General features: G+C 38.4%; 1 protein-coding gene across 4 annotated transcripts in view; it reads right to left on the reverse strand.

Moving 5' to 3' along the window:
* LOC144025296 (misshapen-like kinase 1) overlaps positions 1-22,243 on the reverse strand; it is a 42,208-nt gene extending 19,965 nt beyond the window's left edge. For all 4 annotated transcript variants that reach the window (XM_077531114.1, XM_077531112.1, XM_077531115.1 and 1 more), the window contains exons 1-10: positions 22,058-22,243; positions 21,334-21,399; positions 11,888-11,944; positions 8,855-8,980; positions 8,635-8,745; positions 6,722-6,812; positions 6,452-6,582; positions 5,400-5,454; positions 5,207-5,285; positions 3,080-3,252 (exon numbers count right to left, since the gene is read on the reverse strand). In XM_077531114.1, the coding sequence (XP_077387240.1) occupies positions 3,080-3,252; positions 5,207-5,285; positions 5,400-5,454; positions 6,452-6,582; positions 6,722-6,812; positions 8,635-8,745; positions 8,855-8,980; positions 11,888-11,944; positions 21,334-21,399; positions 22,058-22,114 (946 nt within the window). In that variant the 5' untranslated portion in view covers positions 22,115-22,243. The remainder of the gene's footprint in view (positions 1-3,079; positions 3,253-5,206; positions 5,286-5,399; positions 5,455-6,451; positions 6,583-6,721; positions 6,813-8,634; positions 8,746-8,854; positions 8,981-11,887; positions 11,945-21,333; positions 21,400-22,057) is intronic.
* Between the last annotated feature and the right edge of the window lie 1,355 nt (positions 22,244-23,598).

The following is a 23,598-nucleotide window of genomic DNA, read 5'->3' on the forward strand; positions in this document are numbered from 1 at the left end:
CCAACAAAGTGCATATGAAATGTAAACTCAGAGACTCTGCTTATAGTGCAGCAAACTATTTTTAAAGTTTGTTTTAAACTTAGCAGCAATATATTGGTCATTATTTACCAGCTCAACCCAGTTTCTGATTTCTTTCTGATTAGAAAAATAACTGAAATGGCTAACAGCATCCTAGTTTGCTTTGAGCCAGTTGCTCAAACAGACAAGCCTGTTAACATTTTCAGACAACAGGGAAGCTCGCCTTCATATCGCGATCATATTGCGCACGCCATATGTGGTCAGTGAGACTTTGGATTTGATGTCCCATATACTAGCTACCTGCCTGAAGTGCTCTGCGACAGTATTGGCAAAATGCCGGTCCTCGGTCTTCATAACAAAGCATGGCAGCGAAGCACCCAGTCAGTGTCAAAATAATGGGAAGTTACCCCGAGGTAGTTGTGGTGACTGAGAGACGTCCAGTAATCGCTTCGGTGAGTCTCTTCTTAGTTGATTCATCCATTGGTTTCTGTCGGAAATTATCCACGGATGCCTGGGTTTGACGAGGGGTCGGAGAATCGGCATCAACGGTGTGCTTGGCTATCAAATGGTATTTTAAGCTGGACGTGCTGCGATGGTAGTTCAGTTCGCGATGGCAATACATACAAATTACTTTGCTCTTGTCAATGCCACCATTAGGTAATTTTTTAAAAGTAAACTTGCCGTTCAAAATTGAATTTATATCCTTTTTACGGCTCGCCATGATGCTTCTCTTTCCCCGTTGTTGTTGCTTTTTTTTTTTTTTTTTTTTTCCTAACCAGCAATGTCAACGCAGACGAACTTTTCATCCATTACCGTGATTGGTCAAAACAAAAGTTTGGTAGACCACGCACAGGTTGTCATTGCCCAATCAGCTTTAAGTATTGTAATGGAAGCCTTGCATTTACCGCTGATCTGTATACACAGTGGCGAACTCCCATAAGTGAAAGACAAATGATCTAGTTGCCAGGTGAAAGCTCCAAATGAGCTTTAATTGCGCGATAAAAAAAATGACGCCGTTAAAAGGGGGTTGCGTTAACGCCGTTAAAAACGCGTTTAACTGACACCATTATATATATATATATATATATATATATATATATATATATATATATATATATATATATATATATATATATATATATATATATATATATATATATTAGGGGTGTGAATTGCCGAGTACCTGACGATTCGATTCGTATCACGATTCACAGGTCACGATTCGATTCGATACCGATTAATCCCGATACGAATTTATAAGTCGATTGTTGCGATTTTTTTTCATTCAAATTTAGAAAATACTAATCAGTAAGCTTGTAGTGTAAGATTTATATGAAAATGTATGATTTATTTATCTGAAATTTCAGTCTTATAGAGGTTGTAATCTGTTTCATGTTTGAACAGCATTAAAATAAAATATTAAGGCTTAATGTTCCGTTCATATAACATTCTTCCATGCTCAAGGTGTGAATCCTAACCCGAAGTCAGACGTTTTGTTGAATATTTTTCCATTAAAAATGGAAGTTTAAAAATCGATTCACACACACACACACACCAAAAAAAAAAAAAAAAAAAAAAAAAAAGACGTTGAATCGGTAAGACTACCGAAGGAACAATTCTGAGCTCTTTAAAAAAAAAAAAAAAAAAAAATCGGTTCAGCCGCCTATTGAATCGATTCGAGAATTGCGCGATGTAGTATCGCGATATATTGCCGAATCGATTTTTTAACACCCCTAATTATATATATATATATATCTATATCTATATTTTTTTTTACATTCTTAAATCAACAGTGTTTTTTTTTTTTTTTTTTTTATTAAATGAATTATTAGTTCACCACTAGATGGCACTAAAGATTACACACTGTCACTTTAAGGCTCGTTTACAGTATATTTACCCAGGTTTGTTCCTCGCCTGACATCCTTGAACAAAAATGAACTGCGGTCAAGAATGAGCTTGTTCACAGATGCTCACTAATCAAAAATTGTGACACGACACCCTCCTCCCCCAGCCCCGGAAATTTTCCTCTCATTGGTTCTGCACGATTTCACGTAGGTAACCTATTTTGGTTTCAAGTCTGAGTCTCAGTGAATAAGTTCATGCAACTCTTCCTCAGCGGCTTCAGGAAGTGATCTTGTCGAACAGGCCGGAAAATAAGACACGGTCGCGTGGAACAACATTTGCTTCACATATGGTCTGGAAGCATCTTGGCAAAAATGTGAACATTTAACTGACACGCCACATGTTCGCATGGACTTGTAGCAGGGTTGCAGGATGCAGGTGTCTGTCTGCGCAAACTAAAGGCAAGCCAGAAGATCCATTCCCATGCGCAATGGAGTGGATGGACAGAGAAATTTCTCTGCTGGTGATGTCATTTGGCCTCACGCCATTGATATCTGATCCAAAAAGCAGTTTTGCTGAGATACTAAGTGATTTCAAGCCAAGTAGTGGGTACACAAAAGACAATTATGGTGGGCTAAAAAGTAGGAAGCCTTTATTTGCATAAAACCACACACCCGTACTGCATACTTGTATTAATTTATCTGTTTTCAAATCTAATCAACTAAATTGTGTTTGTTCCCAAACACTATTATGACTAGTATTTCATTTATGCATACATACATTTTAGCCGTCATTAGTGTGTTTTTATGAGCTAACAGAAGATGAGAACCACATGATTCTCCTGTTGCCACTTCCTTCCCCCCAAAAGCAACTCTCTCGCTTTCCTTTGTTTATACTCTCACTTTCTTTCTCTTCTGTATCAAGAGTTTCCGGATAAAAATTAATCCGATGGCTATGACAAGGAGAGTAATATTAATAAACCACTTGAATATCATCTCTTCAAGGTGTTTGCCACATTTCAATGGCTTTACATTATATTTACAAGTTTATGGCCAATTTAGTTTTGTGAATACAAACTGCTCAATTTCAGTTCCACTATGAATGTATCTATTTGGTAAATGCACTGCATGTCCCCTTTTACTGTAATGTTAAGTACAAACAAACTGTGAATATTGTTCTTCCACAAAGTCTTGCTTATAAACAACACCCAATGAATTACCTTTCTCCTTTTTCTTTCTGGTCCTGTCAAGATGATCTTTGAGCATGATGCGAACTTGTCTCTCATTCGTCAAATCTCGGATGAAGGAATGCCTCAGCAGTACATCTGTTGTGGGTCGGTACAGATGGTTCTTCACTAGGCAGCTATCGATGAACGACAGAAAGCGCTTGGACCTGTCAAGAGATGAAACAAAAAAAATAGTTGCAATTGATTAATATTCATTTACTGTACAACAATTATTTCCAATATAATATTGCTATAAATTGGTGATAAATACACTGAAGAGCATAACTTGACAATAAAAATACACAACTAAGTAAAAGTCGAAATACAAAAAAAAAAATCAACAATAAATGCTATCAACATTTCATGCTTAAATTGCAGGAACTGTATTTTGTCAACAAAATTCAAACCCACCTGTAATGAGTAAGAACAGCGACTAAGAAAATTCCTTTAAAAAAGTTCAATTGATGTTCCGTCTTTTGATCAGGCAATGTTTCCAATGTGTGAATTAAAGCAAGCAGCATTTAGATGATAATGACGCCTTGCCTAATTTTTTTCCCGAGGAAAATCAGAGAAAACACATTTTGTATGCCTGAAGCTGCAGAGAAGCCGAGCAAGGAGAGAACTGCATCCTTCCGACTGTTGGAGCTATTGAGGGCTGTCCTACAGTCTGAACTTAAGTTTTCTCATGACATTAATAGTGAATGAAAGACAGCATGGTTCAACCACCAGTTCAATCTGAGGGCTACATTCATTATGCAAAGCACTGAAGGAGATGACGTAAGCGTGGGAGGAAGCAGACTGCAAACTTACATTGATAACAATGATCCACACACATTTTGGCGCAAAGAAAGTGTCAATGGTTTTTATATGCTATTTTGATGAAACAGGTCATGTCAAATCACAAATACTACTTTTAGTAACGATCAAAGTACATTTTATAAACTGTCAAAAACACAATCAATCAATAGACAAAAATATCAGTATCTCAAAAACTAGAGTCAATTCAAAAGAACAGATGCAATTTTCGGATTCAGCAGCCCCAAATTACCCACAAACCATTCAAATATCTTTGGTGCTCAAAATTATATTTAATTTTGCTGGCCAGTGTAATTAGTCCTTTTTGATTACTGTATAGGGGATGTAACTTGTATTGAATTGGCGTTTGTTCAATATTATATTTGCCTTCTTTTGTTGAATTACAGTTCTAATTCTTAAAAAAAAAAACATTAAGCATATAATTTATACCTTTTAAGGCAAAATGTAAAATGTCTGAAGGCCTCTTGTTTATGTTTAACAAATTAAAAATAGAAATCACGCATTTTCTACTCTTACTGTCTCAAATGTTCTCCAATTTTGATATTGTAAATGTCGTGTGCCGAGAAACGTTTCTTGGGGGCCTTGTCGGCTTCAAAAGTCTTGGCCTATCGGCTATCCAGTAATATATACAGATCAGTGGTCAATATTGATGGTAGAGCTGTCAAAATTAATCGATTAATCGACAAGTAATGGATTATCACATTAATCAATAACTATTTTAATAATGGAGTAATCATTTGGAGCCATTTTTTTTTTTTTTTTTTTAATTGTCCAAATCCTCTGATTTCAGCCTATAAACAGTACCGGTAATTGTTTACTGATTTCTATATTTCTTCATGAAAGAAAATCATCGAAATAAGACAATTGCAAACATCTGTTTTTACTTTGGAAAACAATGACCGAACCAGTAACATAGTATAATATCAATCCCCCTAAAAAAAAATAATAATAAAAAATACAAAAAATAAAAATAAAAATAATCCAATTAGTCAATTAATCGATTGAATAATTGATAGATTAATCGATTCTAAAAAATACTCTAGTGACAGCACTAATTGACGGAATGCCCAACTTTGTCGGTCGGTCCAAAAATAGCGGCGACAAAGTGACAACGGAAGCATTGAAAAAAATAAAATGGCGAACAGCCATTACAGGTTGGTTTGGCTTGAAGAAGAAAAAAAAATGGTGGGCTGACGATGACAGAAGGGGGCGCTGGGCCCCGACGAATGACAAAAAATGCAAGATGCCCGCCTCTGGAAAAAGGAAAAGTGTGTATAGTTATGCAAACAGTATGTGCAAGCTCACCATTTTTTGGACTTAAGTCTGGGTGGAGGGTTTCGTGGAATCAGAAACAGAGCTCTCATGGGATGCATGTCACACAGAGCTGCACACCCAAAGGTCCGGGGAGGCACAGAGAAAAAAAAAAAAATCAGTCAAGAGCAATCCTGAGTGGTTAACATACAGTTTATAAAAAGTAATAGCGCAGTAAACGTCTTACGAGGGGCTCCTTCCGCCATCTCTAAAGCAGTGATGCCTAAAGACCAAAGGTCACTCTGACAAGAAAGAAAGAAAAAAAAACTAAATACAAACTTCAAGATGAATGCACCACATTACATTATGGCCTGTGAACAGCATGTACTTGTTTGCACTGATCCGTGGCACGAAAAAGGTTTGGGGAGTTGAATTCCATCCCAGCCAATAATGTTTAGACTGAGTTACCATAAATAAAGGAGAAGTCAAAAATGTTCTTGACAGTAATATAGTCAGTGCTCCTCCACTAATCTAAACACAATGTTCTGATTAATATTGTGAATGTGGAAATGAATAAAGCAGCAAAAACCATCATCTCAGGGGGGCAGCCATTTTGCCACTTGCAAAATTACATCATAGTTGCTCAGGGGAACAGCTAGCAACCAATCACAACTCAGCTTGCAAAGCTGAACACGCTCGGCTCACCTGTCTTGTGATTGTGGTCACGTGATGTTCACAGCTGAGCTGTGATTGGTTCTTACCTGAGCTCTGAGGCACTGACGTCGTTTCCAGTCGACAGCAAGTGGCAAAGTGTCACCGTGAGATGGGTTAAAAAAAAAAATAAATTAAAAAAAAATAAATTAAAAAAAAAAATAAATTAAAAAAAAATAAAAAATATTTTTTTTTTTTGCTGCTTTATTCATTTTCCACAAGCACAGTTTTAATCAGAACATTGTGTTGATAAGTAACGGCACACAGAATATATTATAGTAAAGAACCTTTTTACTTTCACCATTCTTAGACTTAGACTTGACTTTATTGATCCCTTTGGAAAATTTACATGTCCAGCAGCAATAAGAACAGATAATAAAATAAAAAATAATTCAATCAATCAATAAATAAGGTTATTTCACCAGAGATTGAGTTAATAATAATAATAATAATTATTATTATTATTATTATTCAATAATATATACTGTGCATACAGTATGATCTCAACTGATTGAATTCTGTTTCTTTAGCAATACATGTGTTGCTTTGTGTCAGATTTGTAGAAACTTTTTTTTTTTTTTTTTATACCCTGTAATCATATGTGGCTTCTGGATTCTCATCACAGGCAATGACCTCCGGCGCCATCCAATAGGGAGTACCGATGAAGGTGTTTCTTCGACCAATCGTCTTGTCCAACTGTGCGGAAACTCCAAAATCCACTAAAACACACACAGAGCAACACACCGTTCAAGTACTATTATGATCTTTGCACAAATGAAAGGTAGTGTATTGTTGTGCGTGCAACAATCTATCGGCATGTGCTGAAGATGCCACTGTGCATGTGTCCATGGGTCATACCAAGTTTTACTTCGGCATTCTCTGTAAGCAAAACATTCTGTCCCTTAATGTCCCTGTGAATCACATGATGGGAATGGAGATGGGAAAGACCCTGGAGGACAAAAAACATGCACACACAAAAAAAAACACACACATGCACACAGTCAGATGACAAATGAGGTCATAAACATTCACTGAATAGGCTAACAGCATTTCAAGCTTGTTGAGATGCTTTTCCCCCTTCAGGAAAAAATACCAGAGACGATTAGTTTAAAGTGGTGGAGCCGAGTACAACAGGATACTAATGAGTGGCACCACCGCGTACTCTCACTTCTTCAAAGGGGGTTAAATAAACAGAGGAAGCAAGCCCGAATTCTGACAATGACTTCACCGTGCGATGCCGAGTCTCTGCTGTTTGTGTGTGTGTGTGTGTTATGATGTTGAAACAATAAGAAGAGCATGGCTGACGACAGCAGAAGAAGAAAAAAAAACACCGGCAACATTCCAGACCTTTTTGTCCATCGTGCATGTAACTAAGGATATTGCTCCAATCATATATCGGCGCAAACACGCCCACCAAACTGACAGCTTGGAGCAAATTTGCACCCGATTTGCCACACATGGCAACGGATTTGCGCCAACGACATGGTTGTTATAGCAACAGTTGCCAGAAAGATGGCATGATATCGCAATCACAATTTTTGGGGAAGAAGACCAAAAACAATGCAATTAGGTTATTTTCTATAATTGTTCATCCCTAGTAAAAATGTTTAGAATGACAATCTAAAATTGATGTAGTTCATCCAATCAATCAATCAATCAATGTTCAGGGTTTTGAGATTGGTCTCACTGCACTGTCATAATGTACATTCCATCCATCCATCATCCATCTTCTGCCGCAAATCCAGGTCGGGTCGCGGGGGCAGCAGCTTTAGGAGGGAAACCCAGACTTCCCTCTCCCCAGCCACTTCAACCAGCTCCTCCGGCGGGATCCCCAGGCGTTCCCAGGCCAGCCGAGAGACAGACGTCTCTCCAGCGTGTCCTGGGTCGTCCCCTGGGGCCTCCCGCAGGCATCCGAACCAGCCACCTCAGTTGGCTCCTCTCGACGCGGAGGAGCAGCGACTCGACTCTGAGTCCCTCCTGGATGAGCGAGCTTCTCACACTAAGGGAGAGCCCGGACACCCTGCGGAGGAAGCTCATTTCGGCCACTTGTATCCGGGATCTCGTTCATTCGGTCACGACCTACAGCTCGTGACCATAGGTGAGGGTCGGAACGTAGATCGACCGGTAAAATCGAGAGCTTCGCCTTTCGGCTCAGCTCTTTCTTCACCACGACGGACCGATACAGAGTCCGCATCACTGCAGACGCTGCACCGATCCGCCTGTCGATCTCCCGCTCCATCCTGCCCTCACTCATGAACAAGACCCCAAGATACTTGAACTCCTCCACTTGGGGCAGGATCTCATCCCCGACCCGAAGACGACACTCCACCCTTTTCCAACTGAGGACCATGGTCTCGGATTTGGAGGTGCTGATCTTCATCCCGACCGCTTCACACTCGTTTGCGAACCGCTCGAGCGAGAGTTGAAGGTCACGGCTGGGTGAAGCCAACAGCACCACATCATCTGGAAAAGAGATGCAACGCTGAGGCCACCAAACCGGACCCCCTCAACTCCTCGGCTGCGCCTAGAAATTCTGTCCATAAAAGTTATGAACAGAATCGGTGACAAAGGGCAACCTTGGCGGAGTCAAACCCTCACTGGAAACGATCCGACTTACTGCCGGCAATGCGGACCAAACAGTCGTACAGGGAACGAACAGCCCGTATAAAGTACAGCATATTAAAAAATAGACAACACATTTCTAAAGTTTTCGATGCCAATAACATGTCAAGTCAAATGTTTGTATCTCGTGTGTGTTTGTGTTATTTTACCCTGAGAACTTCTCGGCAGATGTAAGCAATCCAGTCCTCTTTGAGACAGTTCCCCTTTGTTTTCTTGACCAAGTCCGTCACCGAGCCAGCTCCACAGTACTCCATCACCAACTGGATAGACAGAACGATGCCATCAGAAGAGGGGCGGGCGGGGGGTGAGGGGGGGATCCATCATATATATTCATAGAAATATCAACAATGTACAGTCAAAAGAACAAACCCAGAGCTGGTGGTCCTGTCCAGCAGGACTTTTCTTAACAAAAGCTCCATAATAAGTTGCAATGTTTCTATGATGGGAATAACTCTTCAACATGTTGATCTCCAGCTTTATTTCCTCCTCTTCCTCCTACAGAAAAAAAGATAAATGAATATCTTTGCATTGGCTTTACAAATGTTAAGATGCTAAATGCTAGCACTCTGATTTATATCTTTTGTCTTTATAGTCAAAAGAGTTAAGGAAAGGCAGACAAAAAAAAAAAGACACATTTTGATCAACTGCTAATTTGCTTCTTAACAAAAACATGTTGACGGCTTATTTTTGTTCCACAGCAAGTACAAACATTTGCGGGAAACACGAGCAAATCCCTTTGGGGTTGATACTTCTGCATTTAAGCCAACTTATCAGCACATCGCAAGCATATTAAATGGACCAAAGTAGGAAGACTTTTTCTCCAGAGTTTTGGAGTGCGTCTGTAGACATTTGCGTCCATTCAGCCTGGTTTACAATTTCTCTTCTCGTTCAGCTGAAAAATGCTTCTAGTCAAGGAAGTCGAGCTCTTCCACGCCAAACTCATCCAAGCATGCCATTACAGACGTTGGTTTGTGTACTGGGTCACGGTGGAACAGAAAAATGTTTCCCAAAAAAAAAAAAAGTTTGACGCACAAATAACAAAAAATAAAAAATAAATAAATAAAAAATAAAAATCAATGTAAGTAATAAGCCTAGTGTACATACTGGCTCAGAAAACACAAGCATTCAAACAATATACATCAAAACCATGCTCTTTAAAATGTGCTTTTAAATGTTATCTACAGCAAGCTCTTGCCAATAAGTTAAATCGCTGAAGTTCAGTATGACCAGTCGGACAATAACCCAACAGCTCACAGCCAAGGATAGTCAATTGTTGAGGAGGGTGGTACACTGCACAGCAGTACTTGATTTTATTCACTAAAACCCAAAGATGACTTAGAAAAAAAAAAAAGTCCTAAATCTTAGCTTGACTGAGGAAGAAAAATTAGAGAAGAGACGAGGTAAAGAAGCTGGATGTGGATGCTAACCACAAAGCAGGAAACAACTGGACGCTTGTATCAGTTGTGACCTCCTTTCAGTCGCCACAGGAACAGTGGGGCGAGGATGACACAGTGAACTTTCACCCCCCCACCTCAAACACAGCACATCCTGCTTGTGTCTGCAGCCTGCGTGTATGTGAGAGTGCGTGTCGAGACAAACGCATGCTAATGAGCCTGGCCGTGCTTTTATGGACCCACACGCGGGTGAGCGTCACATTAAACATTAACATCAGCAAAAAGTGTTGTGGTTTGACCTCATGTTAGCGATGGCCCTTGCTGTTCAATGTGGTTTATTGTAGACTTTGCTTTAGACAATAATGAATATGTTCTGATTAAGAGTTACAGGGATTTAATCACTTTCCTAAACTGAGCACATTGTCGCTGATGTCAGAAAAGTACATTAGACTACATACAACATATCACAAATGTCTTATGTAGCCTAATCATTAGGGCTGGGAATCTTTGACTGTCTCACGATTCGATTCAATTATGATTTTTGGGTCTACGATTCGATTCAGAATCGATTTTTAATTGAAAATTAATGATTGACAAATGATTTCTGCTTCAATTTACAGATATGCACAAAATTGTCATGATCTACTTCAGTCTGCTTTGCAAGACAAAATGACAAATAGAGACATTAAAACATAAAACATTAATTTTGTATTGTAAGTGCCTTTTTTCCACAAAAACAGCATGTGGGCTACAACTGCCTTTTCCACTTCTTCTTCTTCAATTCTAATTTAAATAAAATCGATTTTTGGATATTTTACCAATTCGATTAATAAATGAGAATCTCGATTCTTTTATGAATTGATTTTTTGGCACACCCCTACTAATCATGCCGACCAATGGTATCTTATGTATGCGACTTTGTCTAGGCTAAATTGTCAGTCAGACATACTCACAATTACCACACTTAAATTTGCTTTGACCTAGGTAGAATTTTTTTTATTATATATTTCATTTTTTTAATTCAATTAATGTAAAAATTTCAACCAGTACATAAAATGTTAAATGGGATTTTTTTGGGGGGGGAAAAAAAAAAAAAAAAAAAAAGTTTGTCAACTACTGTACACTCAAATGAGTCTTTCCTCACCTGATTGTCCCAATGTGTATCTGTACGACCAAAAAAATAGAGCACACAATATCAGAGCAGAGACAGCATGGTGTTATCTCGAGATTGTTTGACTGCAACTTATGCCAGGTACACACGTAAGGATTTTTCAAATCTTAAAGGATTTTTTTTATGGGGTGCTAATCTCAGTACAGCTACCCACATACATAGATTTTTTTTTCCACCACCTATCAAGAATCCAGTTGTCCGAGGGAAGAGCTCTCGTGTGATCACATGTGAATTCACAAACAAAAAGACGACCAGGCTCTTCCAAGGTAAGCGCTGATGGCTGCCGAATGTTTCCGAAGAGGAATTAAGGTGGCATGTCTGTCAAAATAATATTCTTTCCAAGCTGGGATGCATGTAAAACTATTCTCAGTGCAGGTGGTCCAAGTTAATTAAATCAAATTAATTTGATGAATTGTCCAGCCCTACCTTGAAATAAATTACGTTGGCACTGTCGTAAACCAAAGCCCCTTGAAATTTGTCACCTCTTCTCTGCAAGTCTCCCACACTTTTGTGTTTCATCCCACCAGTTGAGAATCACTGATGCATAATAATATTCGGTAAACTAAACATGCATGTTTTTTTTTTTGACTGTTGGAGGAAACTGGAGTATCCGCAGAAAAGCCACACAAACACATGAATAAAACACGGGAGGCGAAATTCAAACCATCAACTTCAAAACTTTGAGCCGGATGTGTACTTGCCCACCATTAAATATTTGCAAATGGAAAAATCTATTTGCCGAGCTAGAAATATTCTTTCTGTTGTGTGTGTATATATATATATATATTTTTTTTTTTTGTGTAATTATTACCATGACTAAAGAACGTGCAACTTTACCTCTGTGACTTCCATGACTTTGATAGCTGCCATTTGACCTGTTTTGACATGACGACCCTGTTAGGAAACATGAAGAAAGACATGAACATGAGCATATTGAAGTAATACTATGTATTATGGACAACATCAACTATGGGCAGACGTGCATTTAGCCCATTTTTGGGGGTGCTTCAGCAAAATTGCACACACAAAAAAATCTGCAATCCAGTGAGGCAGCGAAAAGTGAACCGCGTTACAGCGAGGGAACACTGTACACAATTCCTTCAACTTTAACTTTTTAGCATGTTAATTTTGATTAATCTATTCATTTAAAATAAAAAAATAAAAAAATCTAAATTAGACTTTCTTTAAGACATGTTTTGTCCCAACTCTCAGTGATTTAAAAATACGTACAAGTTCTGATTTTATATTTCGGGAATTACTATTCATAAAAATAAAACTTGTTGCAATGATTTAGGTGCAGGTAACTGTATTTTTTGGTTACATTTATCATAGCATGTGGTTTATAGCACATAACAATACCAGCAAATTTGACAATTTTGGTCACTACACACTATAATATATTTAGTGATGTTCGAATCGATATCACTTTTTTTTTTTTTTCAGACCGATACCTGTACCTACACAACTGTTGAGTAATCACCAATACCACTAGTACATTTAATACATAAAATTTCCCAGAAAAAAACAATGATAGATAATTTTAAAGGAGACCTATATATATATATATATCCCAATACAGCATTTTCCTTAAAACTGCATGAAATGAATGGCACATACATACATAACTTACGGAAATTAATTTTATTACGTTGCTAATGGGCATCTGTCAGACATGTATGCCTTTAGTTCACAATCGTAAAATGGCCGCCATATCAACAGTATAAATCAGTTTTTTTTAAGTCAACCCCCACCCCCCCCAAAAAAAAAACAAAAACAAAAAAAAAACGAGAGAATGAATAGTAATTATTCATATGAAGCAATTTAGCAACTGTGAAAAAATGGGCAATTATCTTAGAAACAAAGCTGAAAATTAATCAGTAACAATTCATATGAAGTAACGGTGAAGGATTGCACAATTATATACACAACAACTGTATGCACAGTCGTACAATATAGTGTCACAGTCTCAACAATGTGCAATGTGCTGAGCCAGTAGCCATTAAAGAGACACTATGACAGACAAATGTTATTCCGCTCATTGAACACCATGTATTTATACAATTCTATGAGGTATTGTCAGGCCAACTAACCCTTATTATTCTATCCTTGACATCATTTCTATAATTGCACGGAATTTTGACATATGAGCACGAGTCACGACTGTGATAAATAAGGAAATGGCCTTCCTGTCTCTCCTGTCACAATAGTGTCTGTTAACAGTGCTGCCACCACAAGTTAGAAATGTGAAATCTTCTACTTATTAGCCGCGTGCATGACTGACACACAAACACGCACGCACACACGCACACACGTGCAGAGCCAGGATTAATGAGCACGAGCACTTTCTGACACTGTCCAATGCATCTCGCGCAGACTTAGCTCCACACTTGTGGGAAATGTTAAAGGAATCACATCGACGCGTTCAAACGTGGTGAAATACAAACGCTGTCCTTGACACAAGCACGCACGCGCACGCACACTGTCAGAGAGCTCTATAAATATTGTGCCAGTGAAAAGGTTACGATAATATATTCAGACATATTTTAATTAGATACAGAAAAGACATTTACAAGACAGCAAATGGACGAAATGACAAACACGGCTGTTCTCTGTTTCTCTGCGTGAAACTGTATATCAACCTCAATCTTTCCATTATCTGTCCTCGTGTCTCATAAATGACAATCCGTCGCTTATGCAGTTTTGGAAGGAACTATATAATACTGTTCTATTCTCATGTAATTCCATTCTCGTACTGTACGTCTACTTGTACTTTTGTGGGAGCCGACGGTACTGTCGACGATACTACAAAACAGTACAAAAAAAAAAAAAAGTACCGCTTACGGTCACGTTACCCTCCCTACAACTGGAAAAAAAAAAAAAAGTTTTTTTTTTGTTTGTTTTTTTTGTACTAATGGTGAGCTTGGGGTAATTTGTGCCAAAGGACTTGGTTAAGTTCCCCTAATTTATGATTTTCTACTCTATATTACGCTATTGTATTTTATTGTTGTAAACTGCATTATTACATTTGACCACTAGAACTACAGTATGTGCCATTCTTAATTTTTGACCAAAATTCATCATGCATGCCACCAGATACAAAAGGACGACAGACGGTTTCAACTCCTCTTGAAGGAGTTCAAAAGAGCAGTGAAAGAGGGGAAGAACATACATCAGGTTGGAAAGGAGATTATAATCTGCAGGATGGCCATACAAAAAATATAGGGATAAGAAAAAAAAAAGAAAAAAAAAAAAAAAAAAGCTCAGGCTTACACTCCCGAGCACTCAAAATGGGGCGAATCTGGTTGTTCTGCTCACTTGGGTTATGCGTCTTCAAAAGTTAATTTTCCCTTGTCGAAATCCACAGAAAGAAAGAATAGAATTGCAAAAAAAAAAGAAAACAAAAAAAACACAAAAGAAAGAAAAAGAAAGAAAGAGAAAACAAGAATTGTGACTGATAAACCTGAGAAGATGGAGTTGAAGAAGGCTCACAAAGAAAGAGAAGATTTAAAAAAAATTAAAAATCTGAACAGGAAAATCAAAAGAATGAAAGAAAAAAAAAGGCCTTTTGTACTTTTGTATTGAATTTGTCCTTTTATATAACAGTATCGTTTGTGAGATTAAATGATCTTTTTTTTTTTACTTCAGTTATCAATGGCACAATTCACCGCACTAAATTCCGACTAATGGCACAACCTACCACACACTGGGGATCAATTGTGCCACAAATCCACTTTTTTTTTTTTTTTTTTTTTTCCCCTCCCCTAAAGCTAACATTTCTCAAACAGTTTATTGAAGATGCAAAGTGATTGCTCCCTGCAGGGATGCACAACATTAATGGAATAATGTCAGACCAAAGTCAAGTGTTTTGTTTAAAAAAAAAAAAAAAGAAGAAGTTTTAAATAAAATGTCACCTTATTGACAGGTATTGAGAAAGTTGGTTATTCCCTACGAAAGTTGGAGGTCAGTATGAAACACGTTAAAGAAGTGAATATTGTGACACCCATGTCAGCAACAAACTCGGGGGATGAGCCGATTTCCTCTTCTCTCGTTTTCATCGCTCTCGCTACCTCTTCCTTCCTCCCCTGTGCTCGGACTTTTTTGCCTCTCACCTCCATCTTCCTTCCTTTATCCTGCTTTGCTTGCTCCCATGGCTCCACTTAAGAGTTTCTTTCTTTTTGTGCCATTTACAGACAGAAAGAGGAGATGCTCACTAAAGTCCTCTTTGACAGTTTGGCCACAAATGAGAGGAAGTTGAGCTTTTGAAACCAAAAAAAACAACAAAAAATTAAGGAAGCATAAGTGATTCATGTTTTGGGATTGCATTATAGTACAGCCTGACTTCTGTGATATTTCACAAACAAATGCAGCAGCTGTGTGAGCAGCATGATGAGGAAGACCTGTCTCGTGACCTTTGACAGAAAAAAAAAATGCTTACCACACGTTATTTCACATGCATTTATTTTGTGTGTTAAATATTATTGATCAGTATGAATGTCAGATGGTCAAACTATGTTTGCATATCTTAGTGATTGATTTCAATTTTAGGTCAAACCAGCAAAGAGGTGCAACGTTGGTGTCTGCAATGCTCTGGTGGAGTCATAAAGTTTCGCATTCAGACTCAGACACACAGACATACGCACACACGCGTCTTTCTCTTTCTCTCACAGCACAGAAGTGACTTGCACGGAAGGGAAGTTCCTTCTACAAACAAGGAAACGCCCTGCGTGTGTGTGTGCGTGTGCGTTTGCAAGCATGTGTTGAAAGAAAATGATGATTAGATCATGAGTGAAAAGAACAGGCACGATCTACCTTAAGGTGATACTTGTACTAAGACTGCATGTTTTTTTTTGTTTTTTTTTAACTCTTGTTGAAAATAGCATGCTCATTACATACACACAATTATTTAAAGTCAAAACAGGCAGCTCATCACTTACTGGACTGAAATAAAACTCCAATTAAAGTGTTTCTGCGAAGTGACATTTTTTCCAAGAAGACTATCAGACGTTTATAAAAAGTTCTCTATTCTATTTGTCCAAATAGTTCTACCATGTGATTATTACAGTTGAACACACTGCGGTGGGGCGAATAAATAAGTCACAGGGAAACAAGGTCAGCGACTGATTTGTAAAATTAAGAAGCAGTTAGCATGCTTGGGTCCCGACTCCCTTGAAAGTGGGCCATCAAGCTTTACCTGTATTGTTGAAATGATAGACTATTTTAAAACTTTAAATAAACTTGGGACGTTTTGGTCTACATCTGTTACAGTTCTGAAGACACTGACATGTCAAATGCACTTTGTTTGAGTCACAGAATTTCATACACCCGTTAAAAGGTTGGGTGAAAACTTCATTTCCTGGGCAATGGCATCTCCACCACTCAACTTGGCAAGAAGATTACAGTCATTAACTCATTCACTCGCCGCCATTTTCACATTTCGCAATCCCGTTCGCTCCCGGCTGTTTTACTGGATTTTGACTGATTTTGCAAGGCCCACAGAATATTGCGTTTATGGCTATAAAAGTATCAAAAGAAAGATTAAAGTCTCTTTTTTCATCAGAAAAAAAAGTATGTTTCTGTCTGTTTCCGTTTTGCAGCAATTAGCATTAGAAGAGAGCTAATTTTCATCAGTTTGCACAAATCTATGCAAAATTGTAAGTAATTTAGCTTTTTTTCTACATGGCCCTGGTTGATCTCCTTTGCTCTGCTGGCACCTGCTGGCCATTTGTGTAATAACTACCAGGCTGCATCAAAGCCTTCTGTATGCTCTAGCATAAAAAAACAAACAAACAAACAAACAAACAAAAAAACGTTTAAATACGTCTTTGGGACTCTTAGAACGTTAAAAAAAACGTATTTACACGTTATTGGGAGCAAATGAGTTAAATGACCATCCATACTTGAGCAACCTCTGGTTCATCTTCATTGTCACAACCTGCCTGAGATCAGATGCATGAGCTATTTGCATGAACATAACTTGTTTTGCATGAACATTCTCAGGCTCACCGCTGGGCCCAGCAGATCGGCGTTTTCATACTTGCCTGATCCAGTTTACTGTTAAACAAGGAGCATCAATACAACCACCTTGCTGGATACAGCATCAATGGCATTTCCTTGATTTCATAAAACATTGGTATGTTCATAGCCAGCATAGCATAGCAATCGATCTGCAGACTTGGGTCAAGTAAAAATGGTGAAACCGCATTTAGCGCGTTTTGCCTTTTCTTGTTTGCATGTGAAACAAATGTCTCTGTCACATGGTGGATTTTTATAGCGTTTCTAAACCTGCCTTGTTTAATCAAGTTGAACTCAACTCGGGTTATATTGCCATCTTCACAACTATTTGTGCACAACAATTGTTCTCAGATGAACTACACACCACCTGTTGCACTTAGTCTGCAAGGTCTGCTGTTTTGTTTTGTTTTTTTCCTAAAATGATGCAGAATACATAATTATATCATCCCAATAGTTTCACATTAGTGATGCAGTAATGCATTATCTAGGCTGTCATTTATTTTTATGGCAAATATGGCAAGGCAGTTGCGCTTGTTGGATTTACTGTAGCTTGGTTTAACGGTGTTATTGTACAATATGATGGTGAATACCACAAGTAAGGCATATGGGTGACGAAATACAGTAGATATTTGATGACAGAGTAATACTTTGCAGATGCAAAACACCAGGATCAACAGTGTGGTTAAAATAAATATATACAGGGCTCGACACCGCGACCAATTTACCCGCAAATGCGGCCAACTTTACGGTGTGTGCTGGTAAAAAAATTAATTTGGTCGCATGGCGCGAGTACGTTTTCATGATTGGCGCAATGGCTTGTTTTTGAGCTGTGATCCGTAAATATTAGTCCAAGGAACGTGTTGCGGAACGTGTTGCGTGTTACAGTAAAATATTAAGCGGATACTGCATATGTTGAGTCGCTGTCAATCTTTATGGCATCTGAAACTACGCTATGCAAATTAAGACAACTATAGATCAGCAAATATGGTCATTGTGCACCTACCCCCAAAAAAGGTGCGACCAAAACCTGTGTGGTGCGACCCAAAGCACCTGCCAAAACATGCCTCTAAAACCTATGGGCGAATTTTGAGTCACCCCCAAAAACCTGAAGTTTTCCTGGATATTCAACAATATAGTGTCAATGCCTACAAAATAATTGATATCTCATCTCCTGAAGCGGATAGAAACTTAATTCCAAAAACATTTCGGAGCTTACACCTGTGGCGTTCACATAAACCCACGTTTATTATTATAAACCTTCAATATTTTTTGGGAAAAAAAATAAAAAATCAACAAACAACTGTGTCGCATTTGCGTATAAATTTACCTTCAACACTGGAGCGCAGTTGTCATAACCGCGGGGGATCAAGTGGTATTTCTGTTACAAAGCCGTTGAAATTTTCAACATCCTCATTGTCTACAAAAATATTTCTTCGCAGTATGTCACTGTCGACTCGTTACACTGATTCGAAATTGTCAATGGCATCATTTATTTCATAACTCCCGGGAATTTGCGTCATATTAAAATTCCAGGATATGCCACAAGGCCCACGTCCCCCTCTAGTGTATATTCTGGTGCATTTCATTCGGCTAAGAGACCAAGAAGTGGTCAAAACAAAACAAAATGACAGATCTGCTCTCCCGGCTTTTAAGGGAGAAGCGCGCCCAGGCCTTAATGGGTTAATTGTTTTGAGCAGAAGTGAAATGAAGTATAATAGTGGTGGCCACCTTAGTTTTTCTTTTTACATTTTTTTTATTAATTGGTTGACTGAGTTAGCACTAAATCGAACTGAGATGACAACATGATTTGAAATACAACTACAATGAGCCAGTGACATCTGGTACAAATAAAGCGTGAATACGACACATTATAACAAGTCATCACATTCAGGATTCAAGAAAATTCCAGTGAAGACTTGCGGCTTCAACATAAGCATTGTCTGCCGAATTGGACATTCCACAACACTTTGCCACTTAAGATAGAACAATGCTTACTAATGGAGATGAGTGCTCACATTATTTACAAGCAAATACTTCCATTCACATGTCTGGATGAAGAAACCAAGTATTCCACATATTTTCGGGCAAGGATATCAAGATGTATTTATTTGATGACCAAGCCACTAAATCCATGCTTCAACATCCTTTTTTTTACTGTGTTAAGAAATCCATGAATTTGTGTCATGAGATCAAGTATGTACTTTTCGACCCTTTGTGTAAGAGAAAAACTGTGAGGCAATCATGACTCACATCCAACCTCTTAAAGTCATTCCAACTCGCAACACATGCGCACATGTAAGGCTTTCTGAACAGAATCGTTCTTTAACTCTCAGTGTCAAAATCACGTACCGACTATAAAGCAACACAACGGCACCAAATTTTCTCAAGTCACTCCTCGTCTCGAGCTTGTCACTGTGATGTCAAATGAGCCGATGTTTCCAATGAGCCGATTTCTAAGGCAACCGATGCAAAAGAAAGTGCGTGCGTTCTCAGTAATAAGAGCTAAAACATGAACCGCAATTATCAAATCTGGCTTGTGAGGTTAGCGACGACGTGACATCAACAAATAGTTATCATGATTGCTTAGCTGGTAGTGTCCAAATCATAAGATGTGGTACTTGCAGACTCACTTGCAAACTTCAAGTTAATCTACCTTGTATGTCGTCTCATAATCTGCGGAACATTTTCGACCTCTGTAACAGGCAAACAAATGGGAACTGCCCATAACAAAATACATCCAAACTGGAACATTTTGTGCCTCTATTTTGTAACGTTCTAAACGTAAATCAATTAGTGTATTGTAACCACGCAGGCTACGGAATTGAAAAAGTGATGTGATTTACACTCCCAACCAACAGCATTGAGCTAAATATGGCTGTGACCACAAACCACGACACTCATGCATGCATGCATGCGCAGATACTGCAAAAAAAAAAAAAAAAAGAGGAAGTGAACCAAACCCAGGGCTTTCCAAATGTGCTGCGCATGCCAATGATGCTAGTGTCTGTAGGCCGTTGCGTATTTTCTATAAGAAGCTTAAATGTGTCCCTTAGCCTGCAAAAAGGAAGTCGCTAAAATAAGTTTTGCTTGAAGTGACATGGATATCGTGTTAGCCGTTGTGTGTCCGTGCTGAGACAGCTGATGTGTTGACTGTGGTCTGCCCACTTATGTGAACTGTTGCCCCCCCCCCCAACACCTCTTCCAAGTAAACCCCATTAGGGAACTTGATTTGGGTTGTTTTTTTTCCAGCTATAGCTAGATGTTGTCTCAGATTATGCAGGCTCCTACCAGACAACACCAAGGTAATAGACCCCAGCACAGTAATTGACATCACACTCACTAATAGACCTGACAGGTATTTATCTGGAGCGTTTTGCCAAAGCCTTATTGACCATTGTATCATAGCTTGTGTTCACAAATATGCCTTCGCCAGACAACTGGCTCTGATCATCTCTAAAGGTCACCTGAGACACTTTAATAAATAGGCTTTTCTTTTACGATCTCGCATCAGCACAATTATCTCTGAGGTTGAGGATGTCAGTTCTTACTTGCAAACTCTGTTTACAACCACACATGCTCCCCTTCAGATAGTAAGAACAAAAAAAAATTGCTATCGGCCCTCACTGGTTCAGTCCCGATTTGTCTGAGCTAAGATATCCGTCAGAAAGACCAACTGTGGCAAAAAGCAAAGACTTCACACTCTATCAGATCTGCAGCAAATATTAACATTGTGTAATGAAATCAAAAAGTATCCTGTCTGCTCAGTACAATGCACTCTAGCAAAATAAAAATACTGTATATAGTCGTCCACAACAACAAAAATAAAAAGAATGGAATGTACATTTCATCGTAACTCGTCATGGGGAGAGTATACAAATTCTTGCGTTGAATTACCGGTAAGTTACCATTAATTTATTTCTTCTTCTTTTTTTTTCTTTTTTTAGATTAAATGTTGATGTCGTCACGGTCCATACAGTTTTGAAAGGTTTTATGATGATACCAGTTTGACCCTGGATCAGATTAATTGGATTTCCATTATTTCCTATGAGAACATTAGTTTTCCAGAATGTTCAACTAAGATTCTTCCTTAGGGGGGTGTGCAATTCTACTGGACAATTAGTCCGTGTTATGATCACTTACATTGAGAAACTCGTTTTAAATGATATTTTAAATATACAATTTGCACATTTGTTTGTTTGGTTGCAGAATAGAATTAATGTGACTTCTTGACTCACTCAGCATTGACAAAAACAAAGTAGCATGGAACTCACCTTGTACACTTGACCGTATGTTCCATTGCCTACTACCTCCACCAGCTCAAAGATACCAGCAGGATCCTACCAAAAAAAAAATTAATAATTGGGTCAAGAAAAAGAACACGAAGTGGAGGTGAAACAAACTGTGTACTGTACTCCAGTTATGGCTCACATTGCACTATTTAGTTGTTCCCGAGAGTGACTGAGGAAGTGGAATTGCAAATCTGGAGGACATTATCACTTACATGCTGGCCCCTAAGTAAGGTTTGTTGTTTCCAATCTGACATTAAAGTAAGTTTAACAACGCACAAATACAACCATAACAACAGTTTATAACAAACTTAGTTTATAGTGACATTTTGTATGTTTCTGTCACACACACACACACAAAAAAAGTCTCTCCTTGTGGCGTATTGTATGTAAAGCATGTCGACTATGCAAAGTTTCCCAGAAAAAAATGTTGGGCGTACAAACCGTATCAAGACAATATAAAATGACACTGCTGACAACAACAGCCTCTAAAAGACAGTCATACAAGACATGTTTTTAGTCAAGTTAACAATATACAGACTTCTCAAACATTACTTACAACGTGACTTTATACATTATGTAGTACCATAGCAATGTTGACAGACAAAATATAGCGATAACAAATTAACGTTTATGGTTAACATCAGCGGCAACCAACTGTTTGCCTAAACGCGTCATTAAAAGGTGGGGAAGTTGCGTTTTGTCTTACTCTCAGTGCAGCAAGGTCTATGCTGTCCAAACTTCGAGTGGTGTTTTCTCTCGACATTGTTGCCAATAATGTTGTCAAGGCGTTGATTTCTGTGGCCAAGTCATGGACGGCGTCGTTCTCTCTTCGTCAAAGTAACGGACTTGTCTTCTCCTTGAGTCCATTCTCAACTTGTGCTAACAGCATCAAGTTAGCGTTTCAATCGCACCACTTCCGGATGGAACTTTCACAATAATACATATATAGGAAGTGCGGTAAATTTCACAAGGCGATTATCACATTTTTAAATACTTGTGTCCCGTTTTCCATTAACACCATTACACACCCGTTTGTTTATTTTTTCAAATGTCTCACTTCTTAGTCCTTCACTGACCATTCTTAGGTGTCTATAATATTGAAATCCGCCCGCTTCATCTCACGTTACTTCTAACTTGATCTGCTCCACCACCAAAGCAACAGTTTTTCTTCTTCCTTCTTGTCATACAGCGCCAAGAAAAACTGAAGAAAAAAAAAACCTCACAGTCAACATATCCCAGCTTAAAGGAATACCCTTGTTGTTTTTTTCCCCTTACTATGCATAAGAAGATAACATGTTAAAAACAGAATAAAAGCTCTGACACTATCATGTTGCATATTATGCAAATACAATAAGGACTAACAGGATTAAAATAATCTTTTCAATTAGTGGATTAATTACAATTTGATTATATATAATGTACAGATGCAATACAATATCGGCATTTGATTGCTGTAAAAAAAAAAAAAAAAAAAAAGTCTCATGACTCAGTCGAGTCATCGTCAGCACGGTAAAATAATAAGATCTTTATGTGGTGCATAGTTTGCGTGTGCCTGTGTTTGTATGTGTCTGTCTGTTCGGAAGAATACATGATCATGGCCAAAAGATGGCAATTCTGTGTGTGTTTGTGCGCGCGCGCGCGCGCGCGTGCGTGTGTCACAGTGAAGAATGCTTTCTCTGTGGTGTCACACAAGTGGCCCTGTTCACTACACATCAGGGTCAGCTGCCTACACGCGCACATGCACGCGCGTGCACGCATCTTGAGCGGCGAATCAATCTCAGCTTCGTTACATTTCTTCAAAACAAAGCATTCCAGTGACAAACTGTAATTGTCTGTTGCTATTTCCACGTTGACGTTACACTGACCTAGTCAATTTAAAAGTGAACAACTAGCACACCATCCAAACAAAGCAAAATAAAACAAAACAAAACAATTGATGATTCTCTTTACCCATACTTCATCATTGCAATCTATTCAAATGACCGTCCCTAACAATGACTTAGAATAAAGTCCCTATGTTTACCATTCACAATGACTGGTAGGCCATATTGGTTTTCATTGATCATGAAGGAGAATTTTTTGCTTTCCAGTTTCCACAAATTATTCTTGTCAAGAAGTTAATATATCAGTTGGCGTTACTTCAAATCAGTATTTGTTCCCTTGTTTATAATTGTTTTAATTGACCCCCAACAATTTGTAGAGGTAGGCTATGCGGATGTGATTATTATTTTTTTTGTGTACAGCCTC

The sequence above is a fragment of the Festucalex cinctus genome, chromosome 9 (assembly GCF_051991245.1).
Source record: "Festucalex cinctus isolate MCC-2025b chromosome 9, RoL_Fcin_1.0, whole genome shotgun sequence".
Taxonomy (NCBI): Eukaryota; Metazoa; Chordata; class Actinopteri; order Syngnathiformes; family Syngnathidae; genus Festucalex; species Festucalex cinctus.